The sequence below is a fragment of the Hippopotamus amphibius genome, chromosome 8, assembly GCF_030028045.1.
Source record: "Hippopotamus amphibius kiboko isolate mHipAmp2 chromosome 8, mHipAmp2.hap2, whole genome shotgun sequence".
NCBI classification, from domain to species: Eukaryota; Metazoa; Chordata; class Mammalia; order Artiodactyla; family Hippopotamidae; genus Hippopotamus; species Hippopotamus amphibius.
The window spans coordinates 15017966-15044473 of NC_080193.1; the positions used below are offsets into that span (position 1 = coordinate 15017966).

Here is a 26508-nt window from a genome sequence, read left to right on the forward strand (position 1 = left end):
TCAGCTGCACTGCCCACTAGAAGCGTCTGAAGGTAAAGAGGCTTAATAGCCCGTTCACTAGCCTGAAAGTCACAGAATCATGGCAACTCAGGGTTGGAAGCCAGAAATGAGTATTTGCTGAACGTGGCATGTGCAAGAAACTTCAATAGGTCATCTATTTAATCCAAAAAGAGCCTGTGAGGAGGGTACTGTCATGCCTGCTTTACAAATAAGGAAAACAAGCTCCAGAGCGACTAAGTACCAGGGTAAAAGGATGCTACTTGTCAGGGGCAGAACTGTGGTTTAAACTCAGGTTGTTCTGGCTGAGCCTGGCTCTCCACACTGGGTTCCACTTCCTCCGTGGGGGTCCCAAGCACAACACCCCTCCCCAACACACACACCAGCTCTTTGTAAAGCTTACTGTACACATTTTAAAAACAGCTTTATTGGGACATAACATAAACATAAAAGGCACACCCATTTCAAGTGCATTCTTAGTACACTTCTTAGTATATTCAGAGTCATGCAGCTATCCCAGCATGTGTTGTAATGGAATTATACAACATGTTGTCTTCGGGGACTGGCTTCTTTCATTCGGCATCATGTTTTCAAGGGTCATCCGTGCTGCAGCCTGTGTCAGTACCTCATTCCTTTTTGTGGCTGAATCACATTCCACCATATGGCTAGTCCACATTTTCGTTTATCCATTCATCTGCTGACGGGCATTTGGATGGTTTCCACTTTTTGGCTGTTGTGAGTAACACCGACGTGAATATTTGTGTAGGTGTTTTTCTGCACATTTTTAAAAAATCACATTTTTACTCCTTTTATTAAAGATTGAAAGTTATAAACACCTGTTTGAACAACACTGAACAACACAGAAGCAGCTGGGTGTGGTGAAAAGAAAGGTCAGGAGTCAGGGCACAGAATTTCTTTATATTTTTAATTCATTCAATAAAGACTTATTAAAATAGAGTATAAGGGATTATATTGGATACTAATGATTTCACATCCTGACTGTTTTATATCATTCATTAAAAAAAAAAAAGTCATTGCCCATTCTGTCCTGGAAAACAAACAAAGGTCAGTCATTCATCTTTCCAGGGCCTCACTCTCATCAGCAAAGTGGGACAATATATACACCTGGGTACACTTGGGAGGGCTGGGAGAAGCAGGTATACACCTGAGAGAGTCCTAGACCATCAGGGACTCAACAAATACGATAATATGACCCATATGACATGACAAATGACTTACGTTCATTTTCCTTCCCTCACCTAAGGTAAAGTATTGCTTTTTACTCAATGATGAAATGTTTCACACACCAGGAATTGCATGTAGAACGAGAAACACACAAGCTTCCCTGCCTTACAGAAAACAGATTCGGTTTTCATAAGTGGTTGAATTTTTAAACGCTACCTCCAAAGGTGGAAAGATCTTATAAAGCAACAGGAGTAGGTCACAATGAAAACAATTAATTGGTACCTGACAATCTACCACGGAGAAGGGAAAAAAGGAAAAGACCTGTACAATCTTCAAGTTCCTGGCACTGCACTTTCCCATCTTTGCCAGAAGATGGCGACGTGGTCCCACAAGGTTGCATTAGTGCAACGTTGGTGATGGAATGACAGGGACAAAGGGCACCTGAAGTTGTGCTGCTTGGAGACTTGTGCACCTTGTCAACTGCATTGCAGAGATCTAGGCATCACTAAGCACATTCGTGGGAGAGAAAAAGAGTCGTGGAACAATCGTGTTTACAAAGGCTACAGTGATCTGATGAAATTTGCAAATGGCTTGAGATCCAACTCCAGATGTCACCAGAATAAAGATACTGGGGGTGGAGGTGGGGATAAAGGCATTAAAACAAAGAACATATGCAAGTTAGTATCAAATATTTATTTCTTTATGTTACATCCAATTCAAGGAATATTCTCACTCACTAAAAATCAAGTGGTATTAGACATGACACAAAAAGCACAAGCAAGCAAAGAAAAATTAAACTGAACTTCATCAAAATTAAAACCTTTATGCTTTAAAGAACATCATCAAGAAAGTGAAATGTCAACCCACAGAATGGGAGAAATGTTTGCAAATCATGCATCTGATAAGGGGCTCATATCCAAAATATATAAAGAACTCTAACAAGAATAAAAAGACAACCCAGATTTAAAATGGGCAAAGAATTAGGACAGACATCTCTCTAAAGAAGATGTCCACATGGCTGCTAAGTACCTGAAGAGATATTCAACATCATTAGCCGTCAGGGACACGCTAAGTCAAACTACGAGATACCACTTCACCATCACTAGCATGGATACAATCAAAGACAGACAATGACCAGTGTCGGCAAGGACGTGGAGTAAATGGAATATTCACACACTGCTGGTGGGAATAAGAAACGGTACAACTGCTTTGAAAAACAGTCTGGCAGTTCCTCAAAGGATGAATCATAGCGTTACCATATAACCCAGTAATTCCACTTCTAGGTATATATATGCCTAGAAGAGAACAGAAAGTGTATGTCCTCACAAAACTTGTACACAAATGTTCACAGCAACATTATCCACAACAACCAAAAAGTGGAAATAACTCAAATGCCCATCAACTGGATAAGCAAAAGTGGTCTACCCATATGACAGAATACTACTTAGCCATCAAAAGGAATGAAGTAGGGGCACATGCTACAACATGAGTGAACTCTGAAAACATGCTAAGTGAAAGAAGTTAGTAACAAGAGACTACATGCCGTATGATTCTATTTATATGAAATATCCAGAATAGGTCAATCCGTAGAGCCAGAAGGTAAGTTGTTGCCTCAGGCTGGCAGGGAGGAATGAGGAGGGTATGCCAACAGGTGTGAGGTTTTTTTGGGGGGAATGAAAATGCTCTGGAATTAGTGGTAGTGGCTGCATAACCTTGTGAATAGGAAAAAATACTGAACTGTATACTTTAAAAGGGTGAACTGTATGGTATATGACTATTTCAACTAAAAAATAAATTTTTAAAAAAGAAAGTACTGATACATGTTATAATTGGACAAACCATGAAAACATGATGCTTTGTGAAAGGAAACAGTCACAAAAGATCACATATTGTATGATTACATTTATATGAAATGTCCAGAATCAGCAAATCTACAGACAGAAAGTATATCAGTGTCATCTAGGGCTGGAAGGACTGGGGGGAAATGGGAGGCTGATGGCTAACAGGTACGGAACTTCTTTCTGGGGAGATGAAAATGTCCTAAAATTGATTGTGGTGATGGTTGCACAATTCTGTGAATATACTAAAATCATTGAATTGTACACTTTAAATGGATGGGCTGCATTGTAAGTGAATTATATATCCAAAAAACCAAGAGTTCCAGGGCTGCTCGGTCACACAGTGGGGGAAGGGCGAGGAGTGGCACCCAACACACCATTCTGTTACCAAATTAATGATGCCCCCTGGAGTTGTGAAATGAAACGTGGGCCTTCACCCACCTCCCTGAATCAATGCATTCTTGGTGGGCAGTGACCCTGGTTACCTAACTCCACAGCCAGCCTGGCATGCAGGCCACTGTCTCTGTCTTGTTATCACCAAATCAGACGTCAAAGCCCCACTCAAGGGCCATTCATTTGGTTACAGAATGGTAAAATAGGATCACAATTTTCTTTTTTGTTAAATATATTGATATGTGTGCATGTGTATGAAAAGAGATACTAAATAGTGGTTATCTACAGATGGAAGGGTTATGAAAGCTTTTATTCTTTCTCTAATATTCTATAATGCAATGTATCACTTTGTAATTAGGAAAAATTACAAAAATTAGGAAAAAGTGCACGTATGTGTACATGCATCAACTATGCTGCTGTCTCACATCTGCACGTCAGCATTCTATTTTAAACCAGTTCTAATTTAATTTGTTTTACTAATCAGTATTATATATAAATACTAAGAGTTTCCTCAAATCCTTTTTTGCAAAGAAACACATTATACTAGTGTAGGTCTATGAATGAGGTAGGACTAAATAAATGGTGCCTGGCTGGCTGTCCAAGCATAAAAGACTTTCTCTGGAAACCCAAAGTGACAGTTCATACTAAGGGGAGAGTAACATTAACACCTAAGAATGTTTAGGTACTATGTTCCCAAAACCAGAGGCTCAGGATCAACTCGATTTTAAATTCCAGAAGACTGTCTTCCAGGTCTCTGTACAACCTAGCACAGAGCTAGGCACACAGGAAGTGCCAAGTAAATACCTGCTGAACTAATGACTGGGGCTGGCAATTCCGTGTCATTACCATTCAAGGGGCAACGAAGTTTAACCTAGGGTTTCTCCACCTCAACACTGCTGACACTGGGGGCTGGATAACTCTCTGTGGTGGGGGCCGTGCCTCAATTAGAGGCCAACAGCGCTTCCACATACACACTTCATGACAATCAAAACTATCTTTGCACGTTGGCTTATGTTCCCTGGGGGGCAAAATCTCCCTCAGGTTAAACACATGTTTAAAGCAGCACTTTCCAGGTCTTGAAGCTACCAACTAGAATCCTAGAATGCCAGAGCTGGAAGGACCATCATGCATGCTCCCATGTACACGTCACAGATGGGCGAACAGGCCCAGAAAAGAAGAGACACACTGAAGCCAACATGACTCAGCAGTGCAGCTCAGGGTTGCTCCCCGCCCTGTGCTGTCCTTCGGGTTCACACAGCAACTCAGCATCATTTCCTCCAAGGACTGTATCAGTCAGTGCGGGCTGTCATAACAAAATACCACAGACTGGGGAGCTTAAAGGGCAGGAATTTATTCTCTCGAAGTTCTGGAGGCTGGAAGTCCAAGATCAAGGTATGAGTAGGTTTGGTTCTCCTTCGCTTGCAGACAGCTGCCTTCTTGAAGCCCTGGTGTTTCTCCCTATTCTTATAAGGACAGAGTCCTATTAGATTAGGAGCTACCCTCACAGCTTCATTTTAACTTCACCACCTCTTAAAAGGCCTTTCCTCTAAGTAGGCTACATTCTGATGCAATGGGGGCTGGGAATTCAGCTTATGGATCTTGGGGGGAGACAATTCAGCCCATTATAAGGACCCTGCTCATGGGAAAAAGAATGTTAAGATAGAGTCCTCTCACCTGGGCTGTGCTGAAAGGCTAAGATCACCTTCCAATGCATTTTTTAAATTTATTAATTCATTGGCTGTGTTAGGTCTTCATTGCTGCGTGTGGGCTTTCTCTAGTCGTGGAGAGCGGGGGCTGCTGCTTGTTGTGACTTCTCATTGTGGTGGCTTCTCTCGTTGGGGAGCATGGGCTCTAGGCACTTGGGCTTCAGTAGTTGCAGTATGCGGGCTTCAGCAGTTGTGGCTCGCACGCTCTAGAGCACAGGCTCAGTAGCTGTGGCGCACGGGCTTAGTTGCTCCGTGGCATGTGGAATCTTCCTGGACCAGGGCTCGAACCCGTGTACCCTGCATTGGCAAGCCAATTCTTAACCACTGCACCACCAGGGAAGTCCCTTCCAATGCATTCTTCAAAGCCCTTGCTGGCAGCACCAGCAGCAAGAAGGTGAAACATTTTGCTTAAATCAAGGATGATTCAAGCCCAAGGTCAAACAGCAAGTTTCAGAGCAAATAATCCCTCCTCATCTAGGACCTCCTTCTCAGCACTCAGAGCCCAGTATGGCATTTACTACATCACAGGGGCTAAAAGTCCAGGTCCAAGAGCAAAAAAAGATCTGGATTCCATCACTATCCTGGTTTAAACCACTAAGTGTTTCCCTACGCAAAGAAACTAATCTCTGAGTTTTCTTTAGGATAAGGATAAAAATAGACCTACTACCTCATACGCATGGTTGTTGAGATTAAATAAGAGGCCTTTAGCACCAGAAATGATAGGAAGACAGTTGCTGCTATCACAACATGCCTAGGCTGTGCCCACGTGTGCCTTCCAGGGCTCTGAAGTTGGCATCTAACAGTAGAACCTGGAGCAAAATTTAACCTGAGCATCAGAGCCTTGCTCTTAAAATGAAGATGAGGAAGAACACCTGCCTTAGAAGACAGTGCCGTGTGAAAGTGATGGTGCAAGTGCAGTGTGGTACATCGTAAGCACTTCCCAACTATTTTTGGTCTGGGTAGGAATGGTCAAGAGACTATCCTAAATTTTGCCTCGGTGAATGGGAGAGGAGGAGGAAGGGAGCAGTCACGGGCACTGAGTTAAGCCTGGGGTCTTCGAGGGCACCAGAAGATCTATTTCCTTCTCCTTGTAAAGGAGACTCCCCTGAGTCCCTGTGCACAAAATCGACAGGCCTCGGGAAAGAGCCCTGGCTCTTCGTCACCACCAGATGGTCCTTCATTGTCTCAGGGAGAGGGAGTCCACACTGGCACAGGTCTCAGTCTCCCGACAAGGAGTATGCTGAAGACAGAAAACCTAAGGAATTGGTGCCACCAAGTGGCATAGAGAGCAACTGCTGGCATTTGTGCCCCCAGCACCTCCTCCTCTCCCTCCCCTTCCTCTTCCTCCCATCTATCTTCTCTTCCTCCTTCTTTCCTTGAAATGGTGCCCAACGAGCATTGTTTAACTCAGTGACCATCCTTGAAGGGTCTGAAAAGGCTGCGGTGAAAAGACAGGGCTTTAAGATATTGGACTTGACTCCGTAGTTCCTCCCTGCGCTAAATCAGGTCAATGAGCTTATTTGTGTCAAATAAATGAGCCTGGCTGACTGCTAAGCGGCTGCAAGACTATTTATCTCAGGCCTCCAAGCTAGCACTGAGTAGTCTGCAGGCAAAGCTCAGGAAAGACACGGGTGGTCAGGGCCTGAGCTCCCGGAGCACACCCTGGATTGCTGCCCAGACAAAAACCTCCCCAGAGAAACTGAGTCCAGCATGTGTGGGTGACTCTAGGCCTCTGAGACTCTGGAGGGGAGCACAGAAGATTCCAGCTCCAAATAGTGCCCCACGGAGCACCTGGGAACATCTTTAGAAACTGATGTCTCTCCTGCCCTCAAAACCCATCATGTGGGCCACAAACTTGACAAAGCAGAGCCAGCTGTGGGGGAAACTTGGCTGCTTTGAGCTCAGATCATCCTTTCCCCAAACCAAACATCCAGGAGACAGTCCCCATGTGTCCTTCCCAGCCATTTTATATATTTTATTTTTTTAATTGCTGCAGTTAGTGATTCACTGAAATGAATGACATACTTGAGAGATTTGGAGAAGGGCCCCCCCCCCCCCATCTTTTTCTCAGCTCTCTCAAGAAAGTGGGTTTCTGCAATGACAGGCTTCGACCTCAGCATGCTTCATGCAGGTCAACTCTGGCTAAGGTACAATGTCTGTGACTTATTTGTGAAGAACACAAAGACTTGTCCCCCCACTGTGTAAAAATCAGACAAAGAAAAAGGATGCAGAAATGCAATGACAAACTTGTATGCAGTTCTAAAAGGGCTTTCAATCCTACTCTGGCTTTATTTCCGAGGCCAGATGACACAATTGAAAATGTGCACCTTTCCCGCTCTGTAAATTAATTTGCTATAATTAGGATAAGCCAACCCAACAGGAACTGTTTATTTTAAAATATTAAGTACACCAGGATTCTCCCTTTATTAATGTACTAACACAAAATACACATTTCTGTACAAAAAACAGACAAAACATTACACAAAAACTTTAATTAGTGGTTATCTTTGGGGGCTGGGGATCTGACAACTGTGGCACAATTTAATATTTTTGTAATTTCCTACATTTAAAAATGTAATTTCCTACATTTTCAGGTTTCTGCCTAGTAATCACGGAAGAAATGAAAGGGAAACCTTTTACTAAGCAATGACTACAGGAGCCCTTAACAGGAATTCTAAGATGCTCTGAGCATCTCAGGTTAAGCATGCCTAAATAATTTAGCACTGTATTAAGGTACAGCTACATAGCATATTCTAGGCTTCCCTGCCAAAAGGCAGCTGTTTTTATGATGGAAAACACAGCAGCTGTCTTCACAGGTGCAAAGCAGCAATACATGATAAGCTGGTCCCAGCAGAGAAGAATATGGTGCCTAGTTTAAATCAGAGAAGAAAGAGGCAGAAAATGGTGAGCCCCAGTTGAAATCTTCAAGAGAGAGAAGGGGAAGCCCTGATTTGAAGAAAACAGGTTCCAGATGGCTGGTCTCCACTTACTCTGTAAGAATCAAAGCCAAGGACCAAGTCGCTCGGCTCTGGTCTTGCTTTAACATGTGGCAGGATCTTTGGCACAAAAATCAGAATTTTGGATCTGCAAGATACCTTAAGCAATCACCCTCCTTTGACAAATAAGGAAACCAAAGCCAGAAGACGTTAATTTACTCAAGGTCATTAATGCCTGTGCTCTCGTCAATAAAATTAGGATGCTACCCACAGACTTCATTACGCTGTTACACTTACATAGTCTGAAATCTTGAATTTCACTGATAGCCAACACCACTTTTTCTCATTTAGCAAACACTTCTGATTTTGGTAACTGGGATATAAGCTGACCAGAGCTTGCCTACTCTATGCTGCATAAAAAAAAATGCATGAATTAAAAAAGTCCAAAGACTGGAGGAAATACTGACCCTACCAAAAACTTGGAAAGTACCCACTTAGAAATAAAATGCATATCACTGCACTTTTAGCAGTGATATGTTTTGGTTCCTCTGAGTCCACAAACTGTGCAGTCCTGAGAAACAATACAGCTGGACCCCTGTTCAAACATTCGATTAACTGCTGGGCCCGCTGGCTGTAACTACCCAGTTGTTTTATTTATTATAATATTAAAGGCTGTACTTCTATTTTTAAAAAGTCCAGCAGTTCAGCTCTAACAGCAGACATGAATCAAGTTGTACACGTGAAGGTACGTGGCAAGGGGCTGCCAGGACACGGAGTTGGCCGCACGAACACGACCCCCGTTGTTCCCCACTCAGGCCCGCAGGAACCACCTGTTCCTCTTCGTGTCCGTGAAAGCAGACTGGACACGGAACGTTGTAGACATGTGACTGAGTGAAATGGGGATCCCGGTACTCTTGGTCCTCACACCATGACAACAAACTATGCAAGAAGAGTCCACACAGGCCAAGGGCCTGGAAGGCAATGCACTGATGCCACAGAGTCAGGAAAAGTGCTGTGTAGAAGAGAACTCTCACAATCCCACTGGCTCCTTTTCCTTTTTAATTATTACTATTTACTTATGTGGTACCTTTTTACAGTAGATTGACCAGCTTTCCCAATGGAATCTGTAGTGACATTTCCCCTCCCCCCACCCCAAAGGCCCTCCTTGCCAAGAGCTGCTGTAGGGGGATGGAGAGAGCAGGTCTGCCGGGAAGGGGGGGTGCTATTTGTAAACCTAAGGTCATTCTGCCCACGGGAGGGTGTCTGCACTTGGGCTGTGTCAGGGAGCAAGGGACGCTGATGCAGAGTAATAATGCCGTTCCTGGAGGCAGCGCTGGGCTGGTAGAGACCAGCAAGGAAGCAGCCTGTCCTGTGGGATTCAGGGTAATTTAATCAGCAGCACTTGGGCACGGCAGAAGGCAAGGGCAGGGAAATAATCAAGTCGGCTCTCAGCTCCTGGTAGTTTTTCTGTTTAACCGAACGGGGAACATGTGACCCGAGAGCAGGGCCTCTCCACCTTGGCACTGCTGACACTTGGAGCCAGATGATGCTGTGTCGTGGGGGCAGTGGGGTATTTAGCAGCATCCCTGGTCTCTACCCACTACACATACCACTGGTCCTCAGCTGTGACAAAAATGTCTCAGATGTTGCCGACTGTTCCCCTCCCCCACCCCGTTTGCTGCCATAGATCAACTGGAAAAGTTAATTTATTAACAAGTGAGCCACTTGCTTCTGCGTATTTCAGGGTTGAGAAAGATAAGAAAAGGGACTTATGGCCTCCTTCAGTGACGAACGCTCCGTAAGAAAAAGACCAACGAGATAAAAACTGGCCAAGGTCAAGAATAGCAGCTCACCACATGTGAAAGATAAACGCCCAATCAAAATATGGGAAGAAATTAAATATCAATTAGCACAAAGAGATCCATTAGCAAAGAGTTAAAAAAAATGATACCAAGGGGTTTTTAGGTATATGGCACGAGACACTCCCCACATACCTTAGGTAGGAGTATAAATTGGGGGAAATCCTTCTCAGATAAACATACAAATGTGTATGTGAAAGCACATCATCCGTGCATTATTTGTAGTGGCAAAAAAAAAAAACCAGTAATAAGTTAAATGTCTTCATCAGGGATTAATAACATTACTGTATATCCATGAAACTGACACCATGTGGTCACTAAAAATTATTAGATAGGCCTATATGTCACATAGAAGGATGTCCATCAGAGGATTGCTTTCAAGAGGAAAAAGCACTCTCATATCTGCCTAGAAGGTCATGAGAGAAGAGAAAAAAAACAGGCTGATCTCTAGGTTGCGTGATTTTAGGTTATTATTACTTTCATCTTGACGTACTTCCGAATTACCTGCATTTTAAAAATTATCTTTAGCATGAGTTCTTCTAAAACTAGTAACAGAAATAATATCAAGAACTCTGTAGTTGCTACCCTTCTACCCGAGGGGCCCACCCATCCCCCACTTGCTGGCTACCTGATGTCAGCTCCCCGCTGGGCTGCAGATGTGGACTTCATGCCCAGCACTAGGCCCTCACTGCAACACTTCACCACAACCCCATGAGGAGCAGATGTGATCCCACATCACAGAGCAGGGCCTGAGACTCAGAACAGGAAAGATTACCCAAGGCCATGCCTTAGTAAGTAGGAGTCACTGACTGTGAGGACGAATTCTCTCCGGCCTGTGAAGAGTAGACTAAACAAGAGTAGAAACTAACACAACATTGTAAAGCAACTATACGCCAATAAAAATTTAAAAAAAAAAAGAGCAGACTAAATAAGCAAATTCTCTGCTGATTCATAATTTACCTGCAAATGCCAACGATGGGAACAGCCTGCTCGGAATCTTGCACGCAGCTCCCACAGAGCCCTTGCAGCCGCACCAACTGAGGCACTCCCTGGACAGCCTCCGAGTCAGCTCTGGGAGCAGGCCAAAAGCTGCAAACCCTGCTCTAAAAGCCTATCCCCTGCTTTTCCAAGAGCTGCCAAGCTCGCCCTTCAACGTCCGCTCCAGCATTGCCAGGTCCAGGGCCACCTTAAATCCCAGACCCTCTGGAGGCAGGTGCCCCTCCTTTGTATGAGGCCATCTCAGAGCCCTTTTCTACAGAATGTTTCTTTCCCTGTTAGAACGTATCTTTATTGCTCCAGCAAGGAGCATGGCAATTAAGATTCAGAACTGAGGGAAATGCTTTGAGTTACCCAATTAACTTTCACACCAAACATTCGGAATTTAATAAATTTTCTTCTAAACTAAAGGTGTTTTCATTCCTTCTTTCATCTTTTCCTAAAATCCAATGTGCATCATGCACTTTGCTAAGCTCTGGCCATACAAAACTAAGAAAAAGTCCCTAATCCTGGAAACCTTCAGCTGAAGGAACCAGAAACAAACCAGAGAGGGGAGCAGGGAGGGGTCCAGGCTAGAAGCCAGGGGAGGCTCCCGATGCTCCAGGTCCTTGGGTGGCTTCGTCACAGTCTACAGTACCGTGGTTTCCAAAAGAGTGAACATCCCTCTTAACGACTGGAGTAGAGAAAAACACATTCCAGGGCTGAATAAAAATGACCTTTGGATTATCGACCCAGTTTAGCTATTTATGCCACCTTTCCCCTCTTCTGGCCTGGACAGCCGAGACCTATACACTCTCAGGGGAGTGTTTACAGACAAGTCAGCATTGGAGCTGGTGAGGGGTGGCGGGAAGGACAATGGACCTGGAGCCAGGGATGGAGGTCGTGTTTTGGTTCCATCATGGGGGCCCAGGGAAGTCATTTCACTCCATTTTCTTATCTACGAGGTGGGAACAAGAGAGCTTAATTCTCTACCTAAGTTGCAGAGGCTGTGAAAGCAGTGAAAATGCAAAATGTGCTCACCAATATTCAAATACAGAATATAAACAGGCATGGCTGACCTTTGATATAAACTGTTTTCACAGTAAATCTGCATTATTGCTCAAGGGTTCAAATAAGCTTAAAGGAGAGGCTGGTCAGTGACAACCACCAGGAGACAGACTGAGTTACCAAAAGCAATGAGATGGTGAAACATGCAGACGTGCCTGTTTCACCAACTCACACACAGTCTGATTTAGCACCAGTGAACAGACACAGAATCTGAAAAACCCAATGCAAACTGAATAGATTTCCTGGGATCTAACAAAGAAAACAACGGCCAGACAGTTCACCCTCTAAGAAAGTTGACTGAGGGGGACAAACAACTCTAGGAAGGTAAGTGTGAGAAGTAACAGGAGGGAGGTAAGGAAAATTTCCATTGCATAGACCACAGAAACATACAGGAAAGCAAACATGGCCCAAGGAAAAAGCTCCACTGAGAGCAGGCTGTAAAGCTCGTGCTCTGCTCCGAGGGCAACAGATGAACAACTGAAAAAGAATACGGAAGACCTTGCCCAGTCCCGGGGTTAGTGAGGGGCTCTGGGAAAGAACAGTGTGCAGTAACGTGACTCCAGAGAGCAAAGAGCCGAATTATTCGAGGGGCATGACATCTTCTTCTGAGGACTAAATACTCTCGACCCTGACCAGAGAGGGTTACTGTCATACTAGAAACACAGGAGGGCCCAAGCATGTGGACCAACAGCCTGCATGTCCAGCGTCCACAGAGGGTAGATGTGAGTCTCTTATGGAACCTTGACAGAAACTTGAGTTTTCTTCTTCTTTGTAAATCACAGGGAAACTGAATGTACCGGTTACATCTCCCAAAGCTGAAAGCAATAAAGGACAACCACTTACAGTCAGTTGCAAGATGTATCTCCACTTAGGAATCAGCTTAAGATGGGGTTTCCATGACAGGAGAGGAGGAGGCCACCCAGCAGGTGACTTTCCTGAGGATCCCACTGTCCCACAGCTGAGCAGACCAGTCACTTCAACGGGGGCGGAGGAAACGAGAACAGAACCCTCCAGGACAACAAGGCAGAATTTCTGGTTAAAACGGTGCCCGCATACAGGTAAACAAGCATATCCAAATACCACTAGAAAAAGACCTGGGAGCACATGGTCCCAGCTGCTAGAAAGTTGGCAAAGGATGAGAAGGGAACAGCATCTGAGTTTCTAGACAACTTTAGGCGTCAGGACACGGTGTTCAGGGCCCACTCCTGAAAATGCTGTTAAAACAAAACAAAAAATAAACCACCTTGAGAGGACATGCATGTTCTAAGAGGCCAAACACTTTACCTGGGTGAAGGGACAATTTCACTCTTGAAACTCAAGAACACAAGAAAACAACAACAACAACAATCTCCTTGAATATATTCAACTATCAAGGCAAAACATTTTCCTATAGGAAACATCAGAATTTTCCAAAGAAGTCTAATAAATAACTTTACAGTGAAGGGCCCGGGGAGAACACATACAGATGCCCACAGGTCCCTGAGCAGCCGCAAAGCAGAGGCGCTCAGAGTATTAATGCCTCTGCAAGGTCGCCCGCAGTCTTGTCCTCCTTGAATGTAATCCACTGGCATTTCCAACTGCTTTAAGGAACAAGTCCATTCTGGTAAGCCCAGGGGCGAGTGAGGCCAAAGAGCACAACACAAGAAGTGGTCAAGGTCAAGTCTTCTCCTGAAGACCAGAGAAGGGCTTCAGGCTGCAAGTTCTTCAGCAGCTCATCCTCCCAGTGGGTTGAGTCTCCCGCACCATCACGCAGGGAAAAGCTCGGGAGGGCTCTCTCCGTAGCAGTACTTTGCTATGGGATCCCTATAGGTGTTCTCGTGCTGCACACTCTGTTGGCAAAAGGGAAGAGAAGAGCGCTGTGAGAGAGAGCAGGACGGCGGCTGGCAGACGCTCCCTGCGGAAGCCCAGGTGAGCCCATCTTCAAATGTCACCAAAACGGTCCAGGGCACTTTCTGGAACAAAAGTGGATGCTCAGCACAGAATGCCAATGAAGGACAGGAAAACAGACATGGCGTCACCGCAGGACTGTTTCTTTTATGCACACTGAGTTTTTTTTAACAACCTAGCTGTGACTAGGGCAACTTGAGACAACAAATTTTCCTCAAATTATTTTAAGTCACATTAAGATCCAATGGGTGTTTCGCACCTGACCCCATGCTTCAAAGGAATCTGGTCCCTGGCACTGAACCCTGCAGAGATGAAGAAGATGCACTTCCAACTGCTTTCAAGTTTTATGTACCTAAGGGCTGGCACACAAGCCAAATCCCACAGTACCACACAAGCCTCATCTGGCCAAGCAAACAAAGTGTGATTTAACACAGACAATCATCCTTGATGGCTAATTTTTCAGCAATTTGTTTTCATACAAGCAACTTGAGTTTTTGGCTAGTCTAGAATTCATTAATTAGCCTAAGACCAAGGCTAAACAACTAAATTGTAAGTATTAATCCAATTTAAAGACATGCAGCCAAATCTTCTCTTTCTTAGGACTCTGTTACAAAGGCAAATTGGCAACTGGAAAATTTCTCTTTACAATGAAAAGTAAAGTCTGAAAGTTCAGCATTTTCACTCACGTTCAGAAAAAACTCCTTGGTTTTAACAGTTAAAGAAATACTTGGCCTTTTCTAGCATTTCTCAGAATGAGAGTATGAATAAAATATAAATCATGGGGTCAGCCTACCTCCACATTTCCTTTAAAGCCCATTCAAATGGAAAGCTCTTCCAGCAAAACAAGGCCATCAGGAATTTCTTCATGTTTCAAATGCTCATTATAATCCCTGAAACATTTACCCAATGATGCTGAATGCTCTAAGAGCACACCAGAGACATAAAGAGTAGCATAAAACCCAAAGGTAACTACAGAAATCTGGCAAAGGGTGTGAGAGTTTCAGAGAATGACAAATGAATCAGTTATCTCACACGGAGACAGGACAATCTTGGAGGTGCCATGAACGGAAGCCAGAAGTATGCTTGTGTAACAAATATGTCTAGTGATTTTACAAAGAGAGCTCCAACAACCGCCCAATCTCAAAGGCTAAGAGCAGAGGATGCGGAATGATTAGAAGGCAGAGTTCAGATGCTGTCAGCAGCTGATGCCATGTTTAGTGCCCAAAGAGCAGAGCATTTAATGACAACATGCTAAAAAGTACTGAGAGCTTGACAACCTACAGATTTATCTGTGTATTTTTCAATACCCACCTGCCCCATCCCCGAACCCTAAAATAAACCACAACTTTGTCCCAAAATAAATTAGTACCCAGTCTAAACAAATGGTTGCTGGAAAGCCTTAGTCAAATTTTAGTCAAGGACAGAGGAGTGAACTTCTCTTGGGAATTGGACTATTAGGACTCCATCTAGACTTAAAAATAATTTTAGCTTTCACTTAAAATGCAGAGAAGCTAATCAGGGAAGATGCAAGTTTGTCAGACCTTGATTTGATATAAATATTTTACATTCCTAACTTGTATAAATCTCATGTTCACATTCTAAATACAGTCAGCCCTCGTATCCATGGGTTCCACATCCACGGATTCAATCAACCACAGGTCAAAAGTATTTGAAAAAACTTCAGAAAGTTCCTAAAAGCAAAACACGGCATTTACATTGTATTAGTCATTGTAAGTAGTCTAGAGGTGACTGAAAGCACACAGGAGGATGTAGGTAGGTGATATGCAAAAATTACGCCATTTTATATGAGCATTTAGGGATTTAGAGTCTTGGAACCAAACACCCTCAGATACCAAGGGATGACTGTACTATTGATCCAGCAAAGCTCCACACAGCTTCATTTAATTCTCTTCTCCATTATCACCCAACCAAAGGCCCCCAGTACACATTTTCGAGTTTTCTTCCAGACCCTGACTCCCACCGGCAAATCTCTCAGCTAGAGGAATCAAAGTTTCTGACCTGGGATGAGGTCCTGCATTTAGCCAAACACAATTCAAAGTGATCTTCGACTGCCATGAAGAGGTTCTGGAATGCCACAGCTGCCCGGTTGAGGAAGCGCTCCAGGAGAAGTTGCTATGGAAACAAAAGTTAGTACCTGTCATAAATTCCAAACTCAGTAGCACAAGGTAACCTTGGAAACTTCTCCTAAACTAACAGACTGCATATGGGGGGGGGGGCAGAGAGAGAGAGAAACAGAGAAGGGAGAGAGAGAGCAGGAGGGCTGGTGTCTTATTCTTTAGATATCTCATTAGGAATACAATGGCCCATTCTGCCAAAGAGCCACTGGAGGAATTGGGAACCACCTCCTTTCCTTGCAGACAAAGGCTACCTCACAGCAGCCATTTCTGACACCTACAAGGCTCCCTTCTAAATTCTATTTCCAAAAGAATCTCACAAGAAGATTCTAATGCTCCTCGTGAAATGCAGGAAGAATAAAAGAGATGCAGCACAAGCAACAACCCTCCATACCTTGTTGGGCTGCAGGCAGCAGGAGACACAGTACTCGTAGGCGCTACAGCAGCCATTGGACAAGCAGCCATCACAGCAGTACTGCTTTGTGCCAGGGACGTTGATGTTACAGCAGCCATTTACCAGCAAATCTTTCCTTTCACAAACGTAACCTGAAAGTCAGAGACTAACCTGAGTATAAACCCAGCAGTCCCCCCACCTGTACACCAGTGGCGATCACACGGCAGCAATGAAAACGCTGCACACAAAGAACTTAAAGATGAAGTCTGGAGTCGGGGGGCATCCTGAGGCCCCCAGAGCCTAGAATCAGAGCTTGTTTCCTGCGCGCAGCAGTTTACAGGAAACAGGGACTCCCATTTTATAAGTAGGCTATATACATCCTAATCTACCTAAAATGACCTTTTAGTCTGCTGTCACATATCTGATTTAAGTATCACATTGCCTGTGTTTTCCTGTTCTAACCTATGCAAGCCAATTTTTCATCTATGCCTGGAGAAAAATGTCATTCTTTTTCAAAGAAAAATCTGAAAAGAGGAAAAAAAACCAAGCTGTTCATTCCTCTAAGTGAGATCCTTCTAGATTAAAAAAAAAAAAAAAAAGCAAAAAACTTCACACACACTTTTTACATTTAAATACCTTTTAAATGTTAATACCTTTTAAATACCTTTGCCAATTATTTAGTAGTTTGAAGGATTTTTTTTAAATAGAAGTAGTCACACCTAACCTTTATAAACGGATTTAAGCTGTTTTTAAGTATACATGGCAGGGATTCAATCACCCCTAAGTATTAGGGAATGAAAGTACTCTAATACCCAAGGAAGAAAAATCCTAATTCCCTCCACTTATCATCTAAACACACCCCCTCCAACCTAGTTCATTCATTCATACTCAACTTTAAGAAAAGAATCTCCTCACAAAAGCTAATTTATCATTCATAGCTGCTAAACAGACATTTCTCTACATCCTTCTGGGAGTAGCACAGAAAAATGTGAGAATAAGTCCATGAGGGCACCACTTGGCCCATGGGAAACTCCCAGGTGCAGGCCCAGGCCCACAGGTGCACACGTGGCCCCACAGGTGTACACAGGTGCAGAGCAGCTGTTCCTCACATCATTCCATTCCAAATGCCCCAGCTTCTTAACCCTCAGAGAATGAGACTTGGTGAAGCATGAAGTTGTTTTCAGAAACTACACTGGAAAACAAAGTCAGTGCAAAAGCAGAAGGACCATTAAAATAACAATGGAAGAGACCAGAAGGGCCCTCACTTCACACTGGAGAAACTGATGCCTAGGAGAACCAGATCCTAGTTACACGGGAGCTGGTGCTTTTTGTCGCTGCTGTTGTGGTTTTAACTATGCCGTTTTTTGTCTCCTAAATTAAGAGAGGATGATTCTAATGCCACATTAAATGTTTCTGGGACTCTTCCTAACTATTCTTACTCATTTTCTTCAGAGGGGTTATAAATTAAAAATCCAAATAAGCCAGCACGTTCCTCAAAATTATGCCCCAAATGATAAATACAGAGCATCTTATCACATGATCTCTGTGTCAAAAAGACATAAAATATTATGCTCACTGAACTGATCTTTCTGCCCTTTTCTCTTTTCCATGTTACAAGTGTTAGCATCTCAGGCCCTCCATTTTCCACAGTACAAACTGCCAGTACTTAGCTTTGAAATCAGGTCTTTACAACTTCTGGTGAAAGAAAAGTCCATCAAGATTTCTCCTTTTGCATTAGAAATGTACTCCTAGAAACATTTCCAACCAAGAGTCCTGTGAGATCACAACCTCAGAGTGTGCTGCTATTGACTGGGAAACCAACTTCTAACCTTTGAAAAGTTTGTAACTCTACTGGTTGTCTTACTGAATAAGGTGTCACCCCAGCAACACTTGTGGAGATGGCATTTGCTTGCTAAAATTCCTGCAAATTTTATTACACTGCTTATCTCCTCTACTGCATTCATAGAGGTAAAATAAAACCTATGTTTCTTGGATTTTTATTGATTGATTCTTGGAACTTTTTATTTAAGAAGTCTGAGAGTCTCTATCTCACCTGAATTAATCAGAGGGAAATCATTCTTCTGCTAGCTATGAATAAAGAAAAAGACAAATTGTCATTTATAACCTAATACTAAATATTAAAGTCAAAGCATAAGATTTCATGCTTTCTCACTGAGTATCACACAAACAAAAGTCTATAAGAAAAACTCCAAGTTCAGTGCTGGCGTTAGTCCTAGGTCTGTCCCTGACTGACTAGCTGGGCCATCTTATGGAAGTAACTTTCCTTCACTAAACTTTACTCTGTTAAAACAAAGCAAAACAAACGCTATTTGCAATTTAATCTGCTTTTTCAATGTTATCTTAAAAACAGCTTGGCACTGTAGTCACTAGTGCACTTTTGTGCAAAATTTCCCAGCTCCTCTAATCTAGTTTTCCTGACTCCTTCCTTCAATTCCAAATAATCTCATCTGCTCTGATGCCTTTGAGATCTTTTTGAAAAAAAAATTTTTTTTTAAATTATTTTGCTGGGGTTGCAAACTTTAAATACATACATATATATACACAAAACGCACTGTAGTTTCATTAGAAAGCCAACATGTGTCTTTATTTTGTTGGGCTTCATCAAGTATCGATGAAGATTCTAATTCAAGTTACCTGTGTCAATTTCAGCATTGTCATGTTCATAACCCATTTGTTCTGAGACTGAGAGACGGCAAAATTTACTCTTGCAAACAAACCAGATTATTGCAAACAACCAGCTGAAAAAGGAAAAAACAATCTGTGAAACAACTGGGGGACTCTGACCACTATAAGGAAAAGTGGTACTCTCTGGGCATGATAATGGCATCCTGTTTATGGTTTATAGAACAGCCCCTGCCACCTTGGGCACATTCCTAAACCTCTTGGTGCCTCTGTCTTCACCTACAAAGTGAGGACAGCAACACCTACACTTCACAGGGCCACAGCAACAATCAAATGAGCTGTTGTTCAAGGAGTTTTTAGCCCAGTGCCCAGCATGTGGTAAGACCTAAATTAATGCAGGCACAGCATTACCAGGGGGTCTCTCCTTGGCGGACTGGGCCAGTCTTAGAGTGGTTAGAGCTCTAGTGGCCTTCTAATCTAAATGCCTCTCCAGCACAGGAATCGCCTTTCTTATAGACTGAAACTCTGGGAGAAAGCACCAAAACAGACAGACTGGTTTTGTTTTGTTTTTAAATTGAGGTATGGTTATTTACAATATTACATAAGTTTCAGGTGACAACTTAGTGATTCACAATTTTTAAAGGTTATACTCTGTTTATAGTTATTATAAAATATTGGCTATATTCCCTGTGCTGTTCAATATACCCCTGTAGCTTATTTTATACATAGTAGTTTGTACCCTTAATCCCCTTGCCCTATCTTGTCCCTATAAAAAAGAATGAAATTTTGCCATTTGCAACAACATGGAAGGACTTGGAGGGCATTACACTTAGTGAAGTAAGTCAGAGGAAGACAAAACTTTAATATTGTATGTTATCCCTTATATCTGGAAACTAAAAAATAAAACTAGTGAATATAACAAAAAAGAAACAGACTGATGTTTTAATTGTAATAGTAACACATTTTTTTAAGTGTTTGTAATTCATTTGAGATTATGCGGTCAACAAGTGCATTCATTTCCTAAATGCCAACACTATGTGGATATGACTCAGGTCACCAAGAAAGAAACCTGATTATCCTGTATGTAGAGTTCACCATCAAAATAAGAAAAAAAGGTCAACAAGATCTGAAAAGTACTGGGGCTGTGCAGAGTCTGGCAGGAAATAGTCAAGGAGCTGACACATGATAAAAATGTTAAAAACATAAGTTACAGGCACCAGGATCTCCAGAGTTAGGATTATCAAACCAAGCCTCTCCGATGTTGAAGGGAATATTGATTGATGAATAACATACAAAAGACGAAGACGTGAGAAGTGTTTGAAATGGGCAAGAGGGGGAAAGACAGCATATAAAATCCCTATTTAAAAACCTACGAATGGCCACAGGGACTGCAGGAGAGGAAGGGAGCCAGCCTTACCAAGTTCATCCGTGATGAGGTGCTTCCCTTGAATAGAGTTCCGGCACTGGTTGCTGGGCCGACTGCTGTTGCCCAAATTAAACTGAACTTTCCATGGGATGGGTTGATCGTGGTCTTGAACCTGGAGGAGATTCCGATCTCTCACTGCCCTCTCCTCCTACAAAGAGACCATAAATGAGAAGGTTAAAGTATCATTTCTTGCATTTTCACCAATTTCTCATAGAAAGTACAGTAACAGGAAAGAATATAAAAAAGTTGCACAACAGGAATCTGCACTCCCCTGAAACGAGCAAGTCTGAGCCAAAGTCGTTGGGGGGGGGGGGGGGGGGGGGAGGGGCAAAGTAAATCTGTAGGAAGAAGTAATACATTAGCGCTATGCTTCAAAACTGGCAGACTTACATAAATGCCCCTGGATTAAGTGCACATTATAAATGTGTACAAAAGCATTAATTTTGTCAAAAAATTTGGAGGGAAAAAGTTTTGAACTTTTTCTGATGGCAAATCATTTAAAATATTTTTTATATTAAATACACTGCAGAATAGAATGTAAAATCTGAATACACTTTTAAAATAGAAGAGGAAAGTTCAAAGAAACTTTTCAGCTGTCATTTCAGACAATTCAGGGACCCGTCTGGGGCACAAGGTTACTCTCATTTGCAGTGAGGAGTTCAACCATAAACTAATGAGAACACTCAACTAGGTTGATTTCAGGGGCAAGAAGAAGCATGTCAATTTGCAAGTTTCTTCTAAGAAAAAATACTGAGTTAAGTGACCCTTAGAACATACCTTTCTTTACAAAAGACATCCATGCCAGCCAGCCCTTTACCTAGACATGCAAAGTGAGGAGCTGCTCTAGAGGCAAGAGTTTAGACCTTTTCTCCTAGCCCCCAAGCCACAGTCAGGCTTTCCAAATTGCCTTTGCTATAGTACTAACGAAACTAAGTAAGGTGCCCAAGTGCCAAGAAACAAGCCATGCAGGAGACAGTCATCTGAATTCTTCAACCTATCTATCATTGGAAAATGAAACAATGATAAGACTCTCTGAGAGGCGTTTTATATAGTTTAACCATTCTACCATTTTAATAGAGCTCTGTAGCTTTTGTCATGAAGAATGATCTGTAATGTGTCACTGAGCAAAGGGACTAACCTTGAAAGTTGATGGCAAAGGTTATACTTTAAGACAACAGAAAAGAGCCAAACAGTTACTAAGATTTCTTTAGGAAAGCAATCTGGGAAGAGTTATTAATATTTACAGCATGCATATTCACATATACTTTGGCACAGAAAACACATTTTTGAGGCCTAGCCTCTAGAAAGTACTGCCATGTAAGGATGCACTAGGATGTCTACTACAGCACTGTTTGTGTGATAGAAAAAACCTGGAACCCCCAACCACAGAGAAACGACTGAATAAACACTGGATACTATGGTTATTACCAAAAAAAATTAGACATGACTGATGGGTATTTTCCTAGAGCAGAAGTCCTTAAACCTGACTTGCACATTAGATTACATAGGAACCTTAAATTCTGATTCCTGAGCCCAACTCCAGACTGAGTAAAAAGCTCTGTGGGTAGGATGCAGGAATCAAAATTATTTTTAAAGCACTCAGATGATTTTAATACACAGAGCTACAGATCACTGGTGGATGTCCATAGTATATTACTGAAAAAAAAAGTTACAAAATAATGTGCATATTATCACATTGTATTATGATAATAATTCTATTAATACATACGTATGGGTTTGTAAGAGCTCAGATAAAGGCATGGAAAGATATATAACAGACCATTAATACGGAAGGGACATAGGTGATTATTAACCTTTTTCATCACCTTTGGAATAGTTTCATTTTTAATTTAAAATGATAAAGAATTAAAAACATGACTATCATTAACAACAGGAGACAATAAGTGAGGAATCTACAGGAACTCTGCTATCCTTGAAACTTTTCTGTAAATCCATAATTATTCCAAAATTAAAATTTATTATTAAAAAAACATGATTAACAGGAAAGACATAAATTACCCACAATCCCATCACTTAAATAAAGCTGTATCTATTTCTGCATATTAACTTCTAGCCTTTGACCCCCAGCATTTATACTACAAATTAGGATGCTTCACATTCAGCTCCTCTTGACGCTAACTGGATGGTAAACCATTCAAGTATCTACGTTATCTTGATAATCACATTTTCAAAGCTATATAATAATCCTTCATGCTGATGTGCTGTAATTTAGTAAATACATCCTCTACAGACCGACATTTAAACCCAACCCAGGTTTTTGTTATCATAAATAGCACTGCAATAAAAATGTAGACCTTTTGCTTATTCTCTTGAATAATTTGTGGTAGGAATTATTATTAGAAGTAGAATCAATGCTATATAGTGCCAAATAATTTCACAAAAATTACATATGCCATTTGTAACACTATCAGCATTTAAATAACAGTGGGCCACACCAGTACTGAATTCTGTTCCTTAGTTTACTAAAGATAAAATAGTCTTTTAGGGTGGCTTTAACTTCTCTTCTGACTCCATTTTGTTTCTTTCATAAAAAAGAGCTGGCACCAGCAGGAACAGGATGGGTTATACAAAAACAATATCTGTATTCCTTGCGTGGTTGCGGCAAGAAGAGAAGTTAAATGCAGAAGCCTTGGGAATACGGGACAAATCACTTAGGTGCACAGTGCTTAACCACCTGTAAATTCATGCTCCTCTGCTCTACTGGGACCCTATCAGTTAACGGCATAATCAAGCTATGTGCAAACTAAACTACACTTCAAATGCTACCCTAGATAAAGTAATAGCCATAAAGACTATTAAGAGGCTGGTCAAAGTACAGTAAACCGGATCTCATGACAAGGTTGAAAGTGCTCTTAACATTACTCTCAAACTTTCCTGTTATTCCTCCAGAAAGAAAACGAGAGTTCATGGACAAGGACATCCCAGAAGGACCTCTTCCATATTACTACGTTTCTGGTAAACAGGAAGGCAATTCTCCCAGCACTTGAACTTGTTTTCAAACATGAATATTCAAGACCTTTCCAAAAGCATTGGGTAAGAGTTGTACAAACAGAAAAGACTGTATAAAAGACTATATAAGACATAATGGCAAATGTAATGAATTAGCATATGGTCGCTTTTCTCAAGGTCCAGTCTTGCAAGGGTGTGGTAAAGGGGCACTGAGGGGATTCCTTCACTGGACAAGCGGCTTTAAACCTTTCCTAAACTGATCTACCTACCCTATTACGCTGTCTCAATTTTAAGCAGCACCCCCCCCCCCATATATATATATCTGTGTGTGTGTATTTTTCCATTCAAGATTCATTCAAAGGTATCAAGTTCTTACAATGTGTTAAGCTTATAGAGACAAAGGTAGTCAGGTTCTCTATTCTCAAAGAGCCTCCAGAGAAGCTGATAAAGAGGTATGCACAGAAATCAGTACAATCAACCATGGCAAATGTCCACACAGGCTGCACACGGATACAGAGAGTAGAAAGAAAAAGGAGAAAAAAGAAAAACCAAAAAAACAAAGGCATAAAAATAAGAACTTTCTTCATAAACTACAAAGAACTATAGAAATGTTTTTATTACTAATGTATATTACTTAACCTCTGATTTTAAAAGGGGTATTTTAATAACTGTCCTGACTATTCTTCAGGGGCTACCATAAGGGGCAAATGAGATGTGTCCCATGTAAGCAGTAAAGCACTTAAACATAAAGCACTGTCATTAAAAGAATCACTTATGACTCTCAAAAGTAAAGGGGAAAAAAAGGGATAAAATCCAGAGGGAATCACAAATGTCTAATATTGGGGGAATGGCTAATATAGGCTGATCATGGAAAATTTTAGTTATAAAAAATTATACTTAGAAAAAGCTTTTAAAGATGGGGAAAATGTTACATGAAGAAATAGCATGCCCCAATTCTATTTTTAAAATATGAAAAATGAAGAAAGAAAATATGCCCAAATATCATCAGTAAATCCCTCTGGTTGGTGAGATTAAGGATAATTGTTTTCCTCCTCTACCCTGTGCAGTACTGTACAAACTCTGAAAGGTATATATACTTTGGTGATGAGTGAAAAACAAAACAAAAAAACAGATTAGCAACTCTCTTATGATTTATTACACTTTAGACAGTGTCTAACTTGAAACCAATTTACGTAATTACTTTAAAGCTGAAGATGTTCATATATTTTCAAGGAGTTATGCAAATAGCTTCTGACACTTTCAGGAACTGTACCACCTGAATAACTATGAGAACTGTTATTTACATGAGAGTCCCTCTAAGGACCCTTCTGACTCCAAGACTGGGATTTCTCTGATCTCAGCTCAAATGCCCCATAGAGTTAGGCCCACCTTGCAGCTCTATCACGGTATCTTGTTTTGTTTTCTTTGTATTATAAATTGTTATCTGAAATAATTCTGCTTATTCACCAGTTCTAGCCCTCACCCCCTACAGAATATAGGCTCTTCGACAGTAAGACTGTATCTGCTTTGCCCCCCACTGTCTCTCCATCATCCAGCACACAGTGACCCATGCAGCTGGTACTCCGTAAACATTTGTTAAATCAATGTGCCCAAGTCACCTAGCACCCAGTCCTCTCCCCCAATGGCATCCCCACCAAGGTCGCTAATTTCTCCTGTGCTCCCATCCCTACAATTTAAACTATCCCCCAAAGCATTAATTAACATGAAAACCCAAGAAAAGAGAAATTCAAAGCTGTAGAGAATAATCAACTGTTCTTTAGGCCAAAAGTGGCCACATCTGCTCCATGAGTTCACAGTCTCAATGAAGCAGAGCTAAGGATCATATGGAGCTTTGGAGTTCTTCACAGTCTCTTCCTAATTAATCCTAACCACCCCCTACCCCCCACCTTCCCGTCCAAAACAGAGCAGGCTTGCCACAAGCCACTTGGAGTGCTGGAAGACCAAAACTGCAGCAGAGAACAGAGCAGGAGGGGCAAACTCACATGTATGTAGGAGCATCAGTCAGAACAGGCTCCAAAGACCCTTTACACTCTTAAAAATTATTGAGGACGTCAACATGTGGGTTTATGAGGGTTACGGCTATAGATATTTACCGTATTGGAAATGAAAACAAATTCTTAAAACATTTCTTTTAAATAAGTTATTTATGTTTAAAAATAACAATAATGAGCCCACTGCATGCCAACAGTTTTGTTTTTGGTAGGGGAAAAAGAACTATTTTTCAAAACAAAAAAATATATTTGGTGAGATGAGAAAATCTGCATTTCTGCAAATGTTTTTAATGTTTGGCTCAATGGAAAACAGCTGGACTCTCACATCTCTCTCTGCATCCCATCTATTGTAGTATATTATTCAGGCTGAAGCTTATGAAGAAAATCTACCTCACACAGATATGTAGTTGGAAAAAGAAGGATTACTTTAATGGCTTTTTCAGATAATTATAGACTATCTTCTTTGATACTACATCAAAACTTGACAGGTATAGTTTCTTAAAAGTTCATTGCAAATGGTGCAGCCACTTTGGAAAATAGCCTGGCAGTTCCTCAAAAAGTTAAACACAGAGTTACCAAGTGACCCACCAATTCCCACTACTAGGACCACACCCAAGAGAACTGAAAATGTACAAACAAAACCTTGTACACCAATGTCCTTGGCAGCACTATTCATAATAGCCAAAAGGTAGAAACAAGCCAAGTCTCCATCAAAGGATGATGGCTAAACAAAATGTGATAGGTGCCTGCAACGGAACACTATTCAGACTTAAAAATGAAGTACTAATACATGCTACAACATGGGTGAGCCTTGAAAACACTGGCTTTTAACTGAAAGAAGCCAGACACATATCACCACATACTGTATGATTCCATTAATATGAAATGTCCAGAATAAGTAAATCCACAGAGACAGAAAGTTGCCTAGTGGTTGCCAGGGGCTTGACAACCAAGAACAGAGAGATTATAGCTAGTGTTTCTTAGGCTCTGGGGGAATTAGATCCAGAGAAATCTACAAAACAAAAACGTTGCCAGCAGTTTTAGGGGATTCACGCTCATCCCCCCCACGCAGGTGCCTGTGATC

General features: G+C 41.8%; 1 protein-coding gene across 4 annotated transcripts in view; it reads right to left on the minus strand.

Moving 5' to 3' along the window:
• Positions 1 to 423: 423 nt before the first annotated feature.
• Positions 424 to 26508, minus strand: part of SPRING1 (SREBF pathway regulator in golgi 1) — a 28465-nt gene continuing 2380 nt past the window's right edge. For 2 of the 4 annotated variants that reach the window (XM_057746113.1, XM_057746110.1), the window contains exons 2-5: positions 20434 to 20590; positions 16374 to 16525; positions 15864 to 15977; positions 12803 to 13786 (exon numbers count right to left, since the gene is read on the minus strand). In XM_057746113.1, the coding sequence (XP_057602096.1) occupies positions 13703 to 13786; positions 15864 to 15977; positions 16374 to 16525; positions 20434 to 20590 (507 nt within the window). In that variant the 3' untranslated portion in view covers positions 12803 to 13702. Of the gene's footprint in view, positions 772 to 12802; positions 13787 to 15863; positions 15978 to 16373; positions 16526 to 20433; positions 20591 to 26508 lie in introns of those variants that run through there. The other 2 variants (XM_057746114.1, XM_057746111.1) reach the window with 2 other exon arrangements.